This window comes from Triticum aestivum, chromosome 6A (assembly GCF_018294505.1).
Source record: "Triticum aestivum cultivar Chinese Spring chromosome 6A, IWGSC CS RefSeq v2.1, whole genome shotgun sequence".
Taxonomy (NCBI): Eukaryota; Viridiplantae; Streptophyta; class Magnoliopsida; order Poales; family Poaceae; genus Triticum; species Triticum aestivum.
Window position 1 is genome coordinate 393080060 of NC_057809.1, and position 10751 is coordinate 393090810.

Genomic DNA, 10751 nt, shown 5'->3' on the forward strand with positions numbered 1-10751 from the left:
GACATTGAAACTGGGAATCAGCTGCGTGGTAGACGTGCGTGGCGACTCTGGCAATCCCACCCAAGGAAAAGCCGACGAGCCCGTGTTGGCCAAGGCTTAACCCTAGATAGAGCAGGGCCTCCCTCGTTGCCACGGTGACTCGGGCATTGGTTTCCTCCTGCTGTGCGGTGGCGGAGAGGGTGACGACAGCGGCTTCGAGCTTGCGGTCCCGCGCATGCCTTCGACCCTTCCTCTTGGTCGACTGCACGGCCCGCTGCTCGGGCGTCAACTGCTTCTTCTTGGGCGGCGCTGCAGTCTTGCAGGGCGCTCGGGGCTTGCCTTTGGCGGAGGCAACGAAGGTGAGGCCGGAGGAGGCGAGGGAGGCGAGGTCGGCACGACGTCGAGGGTCGGCACGTCGTCCATGGCGAGTGACTGGGAGCGCGAGTTGACGGGAGTTTTTTTTGGAAAAGTGAGGATAAATGGTGGTGTGTGTGCCGCCGATTGGCGGGCTAGGGGAGGAGTAGGCGGACGTCACGCACGTTCGTTTCGTGTTCGCGCGGATGCAAATGAGACCCTCGGCAGACGGGCAAAAAACGGACGCGCGTTCGTTTGGGTGTGCGTTGGATCGACTTCTGTGTCAATTTTGATCCAAGCGAACACGCGATGACGAAAGAGCGGGCGTGTTGGACACAGGGTCGACGGAGTTGCTGCTCTGTCAATTTTTTAGCCTATACTAGAACAATGCTCGTGCATTGCAACGAGATACAAATATTCTAATACGCTAGATTGTGATTTACCTCTCAATAATAATGTGATTGTGTATATAAATGTTCATCAAATTCTGACCGTGAATTACCTTATATTTTGATTAATTAAAATGGAATTGGATTAAAAGGTAAGTAATTAAGGGGAATTAATTATTATATTCATGAAAGGTTGGACGAAGGGATGATGGGAAGCAAGGTGAAATGGAACCTCACGTTTTTTAAGTAGTAGAGAATTTTTTAGCCTACACTAGAACAATGCTCGTGCATTGCAACGGGATACAAATATTCTAATACGCTAGATTGTGATTTACCTCTCAATAATAATGTGATTGTGTATATAAATGTTCATCAAATTCTGACCGTGAATTACCTTATATTTCGATTAATTAAAATGGAATTGGGTTAGAAGGTAAGTAATTAAGGGGAATTAATTATTATATTTATGGAAGGTTGGACGAAGGGATGATGAGAAGCAAGGTGAAATGAAACCTTACGTTTTTTAAGAAGTAGAGATATAGATATACGGTTCATCAGTCCTACCGCTGATTCACCTTCCTCTGACAATCCGGACCCAACCTGCCATCGGCTGAAACGCGCCGCATCCGCGTCCGACGCGAACTCTGAAGATACCGCTCAAACAGGACAGCACGATAGGCGACGCCGGACGCAGTTTCCTCTTCTTTTCTTCGCGTCGCCCTGCAACCCCACCCACCGCCGCCGCCACCCAGCACCACAAGCCCGCACGATCCCTCTCCGCGTCCTTGGTCGCCGACTTCCGATAAGCTTCGACGCCGCGCTCGCACGAGCTAGCGCAAAGCTCCAGCATATTATCCCCAATTTCGGAAGTCCGATCCCCGGTTCGATCCAGAACACCCTTTTTTTGTAGGGTTTGGTTTTGGCCCGTGGATCTAGGGTTTGGTGAGCCAATTTTCCCCGATTCCCTTCGATTGCTGGGATTTGTTGTGCCTGCGCATCATGGCCGCGGGGCGCCACGGAGGGTACAGTGGCTACGAGGTGTCGAAGGAGCGGGAGTTCGATCTGGAGGCTTCTAGAAGGGGCAAGGATTACCATCACCGCAACCCTAGCCGACACCGCGACTCAGATCGTCGTCGTGATGGCGGCCGGAGCAGGGACCGGGAGCCGTCAAATGGGCACACCCGCCACCGGTCGCCACATCTGCCACTGAAGAGCCGGCCGTCAGGGAGGAGGGAGGAGAGGGAACCCGGCGAGGTTTCAAGCGGAAGTGGCTCGGAAGAGTCTCGTGGGTGTCCGCTCAAGGCAAGGGAACCTGGTGTGAATGGTGTTGCTGGGGTCAGCAGGGAGGGCGGGGTGCCATCCCCAACTAAGAAGCGAAAATACTCGCCTATTATTTTGGACAGGAATGGTTCAAAGCCTCGTGTCCAAGATTTTGCGAGTAGCATGAAAGATGTAGGCACTGTGGTTGCCAACCTCCCAGATGTTGGCAACCCGAGCAGCATTGATTTGGATGCATCGGTTGATGTACAAAATGTTGAAAGATTACAGGAGCACTGCAATGATAGGGTTATTATGGAGGAGGATGAGGAGGAGGATGCTTATCCAACAATGATAAACATTAGGACTTCACGATGGGCAGATGCTGATGACGAGGAAGAAATTGTGTCGAAGAAGAAGAAAAGCGTGTCACCAGAACAAGGGTCCGTGAAAAAGCTTACAAGCCCAGAGCTTGGAAAGTTGATGATGGATAAAGACTCAAACTCCTCAGTGTCGTCTGACTCTGGCGTAGTACAGTTTAGTGCAAACAGGGATCTTGAAGTAGATAAGGGTGACTACATGGATATCGAGAAGGATGCTGGGGATGATTCTTCTGCTCTTTGTGGGATGCACACTGATTCTGAGAGTCATCGGTGTAGCTCTAGAACCCCAGAGCCCGCAGGGTCACCGCATAGGTGCATTAACATGCTTCAGGGTTGTAGGGGTGTTGACGAGTTTGAGAGGCTCAACACAATTAATGAGGGTACATACGGTATTGTATCTAGGGCAAAGGATAAGAAAACTGGTGAGATTGTTGCATTGAAGAAGGTAAAGATGGAGAATGAACGGGAAGGTTTCCCACTGACTTCTCTCAGGGAAATAAATATCCTGCTATCGTTCCATCACCCTTCGATTGTGGATGTCAAGGAAATAGTCGTTGGGAGTGGTGACAGCACCTATATGGTGATGGAGTACATGGAGCACGATCTCAAGGCTGTCATGGAGACTATGAAACAACCATATAGTCAAAGCGAGGTCAAATGTTTGATGCTTCAGCTGCTAGAAGGTGTGAAGTATCTTCATGACAATTGGGTGATTCACAGGTAATGACCAACTATTGATTTTTCTTCAACTTTTATGCATGTTTCTTAATAGGTTATATTTTTCTGTCTAATGATCTGTCTTGTTTGATAGGGATCTCAAGACGTCTAATATTCTCTTGAATAACCGCGGTGAGTTGAAAATATGTGATTTTGGGCTCTCTCGTCAATATGGCAGTCCACTAAAGCCTTACACTCAATTGGTTGTGACTTTGTGGTACAGGTAAGTCATTAGCCAGCATCAATGTTTTCAAATGTTGTGCTGTTACATTATTATTTAACCACTTACCAATCACAGCCTCACTGTTTGATGCTTTATCGTTGCAGGGCTCCAGAACTACTGTTAGGCGCAAAGGAATATTCCACTGCTATTGATATGTGGTCGTTGGGTTGTATTATGGCAGAACTCCTTTCAAAAAAGCCACTGTTTGATGGGAAACGTGACATCGACCAACTTAGTAAGGTATCTGGTTTGATCTATAATTTCTATTTGTTCATTGTAACTAGATCAATAAAATCTCATGTGAGTAACTTTGACTGCAGATATTTAGAATGCTTGGTACACCTAACGAGGACCTATGGCCTGGTTATTCTAAATTACCGGGCGCCAGGGCCAAATTTGCCAAACAACCGTAAGTGGTTAACCACTTATTGTAGCTGCTTCTTTTGTGTTTTGAGCATGCTAGGTTTGTATCAAAATCTAACCTTCAATTCTCTCCTCAGGTACAATAGATTACGGGAAAAGTTTCCAGCTGTATCTTTCACTGGTGGGCTGACCCTGTCAGAGGCTGGATTTGACCTGCTAAACAGAATGCTGACGTATGACCCTGAAACGGTAATATATGCCCTATAGAGAACTAGCTGATTCTCCCCTCACCTTTTACCTGTCTGAACATATTTGCCTTCTTCTTACAGCGCATATCAGCAGAGGATGCGTTGAACCATGAATGGTTCTGTGAAGTACCATTGCCTCAGTCAAGGGATTCTATGCCAACATTTCATTCCCTTAATGAACAAGACAGGTACTGGCATTTTTTTGTATAAGCTTTAACCTATCAGCATAGTATGATTTTTTTTCTTGTAGTATGGTTTAATTAATGTTTCATTCTTCAAACATGTAGGCGCATGATGAAACGCATGAAGAGCCCTGATCCTCTGGAGGAGCAACGAATGAAAGAACTGGGGAGCATACACGACCGTGGAATTTTTGGCTGAGCCCTGATCTTTTGGTTTGCTGCAGATGCCAATCTTCAATTAACATGAACCTAATGGAAGTGCATGTGTTCCAAGGTTAGACGTCCACTGGATATATGAAGTACACCGTCTTCTTGGTGTCTGGCGACAGTTGGTGGCCTTCTTTAGCAGGCATGGATGCATAATCAGAAGGGGATACGATTTCTCCTTATATTCCGTGCTAGGCACTATTTCATTTACAGGGTTAGCTCTTCCCCAACTTCTGGTCACAATGAACTCTACTTTACTTGGTCACAATCTAATCCACTGTGCATTGTAAGGTGTGCAAATATCTCATACAGCTGCATCGTATGGTCTGGCCTATTCACAGCTATTGGGTACACCAGTTTCACATACCGATCTTCTGTATGTAAAGTACTGTAAAGTGTATTCCTTGTAAACAACAATCAATGAGATCTTCTCACTTCATTTTTCCTTGTTAAGCACATTTTATTTTGATCTTTGCATATTCTCTGCAAGAGATGAATGAAGCGAAGAAGGGGAGTACCTTTTGCTTTTTCGCGAGGAAACTGATGCATAGTAATGCAAATTGTAAGGTAATATGCTGAGGAATTAATTTCCCACTGATGTGTTATCGTGCTATATAAATTCGACGTATTTATCATTTTTTATCTCTGTGTTTGTGGATGTTCTGTGTGAATGGTCTTGTAAGCTCAGGTGAGCTTTGGCGTTGTTTGGAAATATCTAAAATTGTACATACATATTTTATGGCTTATTCTGCTTGATATGTTCATGTTGTCTGTTATTGTACTATATGAAATTCTAACTTACATAATGAATGCAAACCAAAAAGGACAAATTAATACTTATGAACTTCTTTTGTGCAGTCAATGCAACTTCCGTCGTAAGAGAACAACTAATGTCGTCTTAAAAACACAACTAATTTTATATTGCGAAATGGAGACCCTTCATTTCTGTTATTGTTTGCTTTCCTGAAAACAGGAATTTGAGAGCAAAGTTTGGAAATTAACTTCCCATGACCTTTGTTATCCCAAATCTAGATGCTATTTTGTTCTGCTTTTATTATTTTCAGGATTTTGTTCTTGTTTGGCCTATCTTGCCTGATGGATAAAAAGCCTTTCTTGCATTGTTGAATGATACTATGTTTTTCACCTAGGCTTTCATTTTGTGTTGATTACGTTTTGGGAACCGACACGTTCTACAAAATGTAAATGATTTTCAACAACCGACCTAAATTTGTGAAAACACATCAGTGGCCAATTTTTTAGAAGTTTGAGTAAAATGCTATCCTTTTGTGAACTGGATGGAGCACTAGTTAGTGAAAGTTGTAAAATGTTTTTGGTTCTTAGGTACCGGTTTGCCCTTCATGAAAAGTTTATGCACTCTTACTCATATGCCATTCTTTTAAGTATTATTATTTATAAGCCATAGTTTCTAACCCTCTCCGTATACCCAGCAATCTGTTAGGACTACCCTTGTATATAAAAGGGTTATCCCTCACAAATTCCTTGATGGTATGCAAGCAATAAGGCTGAAAACAATGACATGCAAGGGATTGGTTTTAAGAGTAGCATATACGGGAGTTCCTTATATGATAATATACTTGCATGCACGTAAGTATCGTCCGTTTAGTGAGGCAGTCAGTTTTCATTGTTTCAGTTTCAAGTCATTTGCTATGTGCAGGACATCTGATGATAGAAAAGCTAGTCTGATTGGTGTCCATGATTGAATGTTTGTTTGGACATAGCATATCTTCCTGTGAAATCAGTTAATCCAGTTCTCTTACTCAATTTTAACTTTGAACTATGAATTACTTGTATTGTGTAAGCTGCTTGGAGAGTTGATTGAACTCACTTAAGTGTTCTGTGACCCGTCTGCAGCTTAAGCTGTGGCTATCAAGACAGGAAGCTCGAGTGCTGTCAGCTTACCTTTCTTAATTGACTTTCTTTGTGGAAGGTATCCAAGCTCTGTTACTCTTGTGAATCTTAGTTGGTCAGTATACTATCCTATCTTGGTATGTTTTCTTGCTAGTAGTTTTCCTTGGTAACTGATTATCATTTCCTTGGTTGACAAATATATTATTTTTAAATCTGTTCAGAGTTCAGGCGATCTCATCATTTACCTTAATATTGCTACATGATCCCTTGAAGAGTTGCCTGTTTTCTGGTTCTATATTTCCGAAGATGCACGCCATTGTCATGAAATGCTGCACTTTATAATTTGATTAAAAATTGTGGATTCCGTATGCTTTGCTTACTACAGGAAAACTCACGGGTGCTGGTAAAAACAAGACTAGTTTTCATTTAAATAAATCATGTTTAGTTTCCGTAATGTTCTGATAATTTACCTACGGATGCCTTGTAGTTATCAGTTCATTTTTATTTAATCCCTTATCCCTGTCAACCATGTGCCACCACCCACCAGTGGACATGATGATTCTTGGTTGAACATTTGTTGGATAATTCCAGTAGTTAGTTATTTGCAGTGACCTATTAATTGCTCTCTCTCAAGTAGATAGTACCACCGGTGGAGAAGAGAGCCCTGTTTTTTTAATAGATATGGCCCTTTTGTATTGAATTCCTTGCCCCACTTCTGAATGCAATGCTTATCAGCACTAAAAAAGCCAGAACACAGACCCATACATTTTGTTCTTTTGGCGAGGGGTATTCTGTTGTGGTATTTGGATTATTTTTACAGTTTATACATCTCTTCAAATTGCTACAAATCTGTAACTTATGTAGTGGTCAGAACTAACCTAGATAAGGGCGGAGTGAAACAAGTTTTAAGTGCAAATGAAGTGCTGGCTCGTGCCACAGTTGCGCCTAATCGGACTGCTTGTTAGCTATTTCTGTCTTTGCTGCTTGCGACTTGGGCAGCATGCTGGCTTGTGCCGGTACAGACGGAGAAAGGAATAGGAGTGAGATTCGGCCAAGTGGGATGTTGATATGATGTTTATGTTTGCATCGAGACAGCTCTCTCTCAAGTAAATGGTACTACTGGTGGAGAAGAGAGCCCTGTTTTTATAGATATGACCCTTTTTCATTGAAATTCCTTTCCCCACTTCTGAATGAAATGCTTATCAGTATTAAGCAAAATCAGAACACAGATCCATTTATTTTGTTCTGTCATCGAGGGGTATTTATAGAGTTCAGATCTGTCGAAATTTCTACAAAGATGGTAACTTATGTAGTGGCTCTTGCCACTGCTGCGCCTCATTGGGTGCTACTCGTTAGCTATTTCTGTCTTTGCTGCCAGCGACTTGGGCGGCCTGCTGACTTGTGCAGGTACTGACAAGGGAAAAGGGAATGAGTGAGATTCAGGCAAGTGAGATGTTGATGCGATGCTTGTGTTTGCATCAGAGACAGAAGTGAGTGCTGGACCGAACTGTTTATGGGTTCTGACTTGCGTATCCTTCATGAATTCCTACAAAAAATCATGTACCAATCTATTATTTTCTATCCTTGTTTTCTACTCCCTCTGTTCCAAAATAAGTGTCATGGATTTAGTTCAAATTTGAACCATGTCAGTTATTTTGAAACATAGTATTTGTATAAGTTGATTGTATTGTGTTAGTTTGGATAGAAGACATGTCTGTATTCCGTGAATGCAAGATCATTCTCAAAGGCATGCCGGTTTCCAGCACATCCTCTTGGTCAGCTGTTGCAGACGAAATGCCTGCAGCAGAGCATTCGACGATGAACCTTATTGTACCTTTTCAAAACAAATTAGTACATACGTTTTGAATATAAATGCTATCTAACATCGTTAACCATTTCTCTCTTTTGCTGTCGTTTGTAAGTCAAGTCAAGGGTCAATTCTGCTATAGCCTGAGTTTTTGAATGAAAGTGCTGAAATTTCGATCAAATAAGTTTGGCTTGGAAACCTTGTAAAGCATGGCAAGGTCTGGTCCAGTATTTGATAACCTTCTGCTCAGCTAGACACTTAACTATGTACTATCGAAACTGCCTCCTTTCACGCGAACATTTTGAATAGAAATGCTATCCAGCTTCAATAGGCATTTATTTATTTTTGTTGTCGTTAGGTCAAGGATCAATTGTGCTGTAGCCAGAGTTCTTAAATGAAGTGTTTAAAGGTTTTGATCAAAGTTTGGCTCGGAAGCCTTTTAAAGCATCGCTAAGGTCAGGTCCAGTATTTGATCTTGGACTATCGAGAACTGCCTCCATTCATGATGTATGTGCATTTGATTTTGACAGTAAATATCTTGATTCCTACTCAATAATTCAAGATATCACCTGAGCCTGCCCCCGATGCAATTTTTATTGCATGTTTTGCAGGTTCACGTTTGGGAATTAAAGTGTATTAATCATTATTCTGTGTGGATTATGGTTTGTTAGTAGTGTTAACATATGATCTTAGTAGTGTTAATATATGAGTAGTAAGGTGGAGAAGTGCTCTTTTATTACTAGCTTGTATTGTATTTTTGGTTGCACCACCTGTGCCAGCTTGTCTCCAACTGGATTAGCCTGTCCTAACCCATCATACACTAATGTCTGCATATGAAGGATAAAATCACCTAGGTAACTAAATATGAGACTTTGTTTAGTTCAATTTGAACTGCAAAAACGTCTTGTGTTTAGTTGCAGCGGTAGCACTAACTTGTACTCTCCAGTTTATTTTATGTATATGCCCTTCCTAACCCTGTGTACAGCAACGATGGAACTTGAATTAGCATTGCGGAGGCAAAGAAGCTTCTTTGGTCTCTCTGGCTTCTGACCATTTGTGTTCTATCAGACTGAAAAAACCCTAAGGTGTTGCAAGAGTGCCTGCTGATGTATTACTCCCTCCGTCCCAAAATAACTGCCTCAACCTTAGTACCTTAGTACAACTTTGCAGTAAAGTTAATACAAAGTTGAGACACTTATTTTGGGATGGAGGGAGTATTTCTTTTACCTCTTAGGGTTATGGCTGTATCTATCTAAATTTGGTAAAGTGATGTAGTATCAAGATGAGTACAACTTGTTTTCTTTTTCCTGTAATGTGGTAACAATGAATAGTCCCTGACAGTTTTGCTGTCTGAGATTTCTGGATAATGTGCAAGCTGATTCACCTGAAACTATGTCGTCATGAGATAAAGCGATAATTTGTTTGTAGCGGGCTTTGCTAGCGACAGTGAACTGTAAAAATGTTGATTTAAACTTGTTTGTCGCGGGCTTTGCTAGAAACAGTGAACTGTAAATCATGTGCATATTGTTTTTCCTAAGTGATGTACTTTCCTCCCCAAACAACATGCTCCGCGTTGATATTGCATGGATCTTGTTAACATTTTTTTTAACACCACAACTTTTAGTTAAAATAAATTTTGTGAGTTTAATTTGCACAGATTGTACATGGGCCTTTTTAGTATATAATCCACAGATATATATATTTGCTCACATGATGTATAGACCTTTCTCAAATTTGGTTATGAAATGTGCTTCCATCGTGAGGTATATTTATTGGTCATGTGATGTAAATAATTCTCTCAAAGTAAAAGAATTCTCTCAAATTCGGCAAGGGGTGCGAGGAAGAAGATGAAGGAAGCGGGAGAAGAAATTACCCTTTCATCTCTTTTATAACCACCTTAGTATAAAGTTGTCGTTTCATGAGACGTGGGTGTGGGGTTATGGCGCCCTCATCATGACCATATTGACAAGACTGCGCTTTGGCTCACGATAGGATAGGCCCGATGATAAGATCTGACTTGCAGGGCTCTGTTCTCTGTGAGCTCCTTCCAAGAAGCAAGCCGGAACAAAGCCGGAACAAAATCTTCAAGGGCTGAGCTCCCCAAGGTGGGCAAAAGGCAGGGAGCCCGCTTGAGATCTCGGAGCTCGACCTCTGCCCCGCTAATGGTGTAATACATCGGGGGTGGTCCATAGGGAGCCCGACAACAGGCATGCTGAAGGGCCTACTCTACCATGGGTGGCAACTGGGAGCCCAGATCATTGGATACACCTCAACAAATCATCTTTTCCTCCACAAGCCATCTTGGCGGCGGGCTAGATCAGATCTCTACATTGTAAAACCCTAGCCCACATCGAGCATATCAGGTGAGGGTTGCGGGGTTCCCATTCCCATCCACTCCTGTAGAAACAAACTCTCGGCAACTTCTCATACTCTTCACTGTAATCTCTCGCAAGAGGTATGCCCATCATGAATATCAACAAGTAGGACATAGGGTATTACTCCTCAAAGGCGAGGCCCGAACCTAGGTAAACCCTTGTGTGACCTCCGATCTAAGACTTCCGGCCATGTTGGCAACCCTACCGAGGGTACTGATCTGATCTTGCACAGTCATGTGGTATAAACCACCGAGAGGCAGAATCAAGATTGCAACCCAACACACTCGGACGCTACAGAGAGATAATGAACAACGTCCTAGCCTGCAGTGACACTCCTTAGAACCTTCTCATTCCCTCTAGTGGCGACGGGCATTCTAGGGTGAGGCTACGATCTGGTG

General features: G+C 42.8%; 1 protein-coding gene across 6 annotated transcripts; it reads left to right on the plus strand.

Moving 5' to 3' along the window:
* Window positions 1–1389: 1389 nt before the first annotated feature.
* LOC123127629 (cyclin-dependent kinase G-1) lies at window positions 1390–9491 on the plus strand. Of its 6 annotated transcripts, none has more exons than XR_006462712.1 (9): window positions 1390–3082; window positions 3174–3302; window positions 3407–3542; window positions 3623–3711; window positions 3803–3914; window positions 3995–4101; window positions 4201–4678; window positions 4793–4869; window positions 5751–9491. XR_006462712.1 is itself a non-coding variant. In XM_044547387.1 (7 exons), exons 1-7 carry the CDS (start codon window positions 1722–1724, stop codon window positions 4292–4294), a joined length of 2028 nt encoding a protein of 675 aa, XP_044403322.1. In that variant the 5' UTR covers window positions 1390–1721; the 3' UTR covers window positions 4295–4741. The 6 variants fall into 6 exon arrangements, 1 of the variants encoding a protein (XP_044403322.1); XR_006462713.1 differs by having other exon boundaries at window positions 6175–9491; XR_006462715.1 differs by having other exon boundaries at window positions 4201–4516; window positions 4594–4678; window positions 4793–9491.
* The last annotated feature ends 1260 nt before the right edge of the window (window positions 9492–10751 follow it).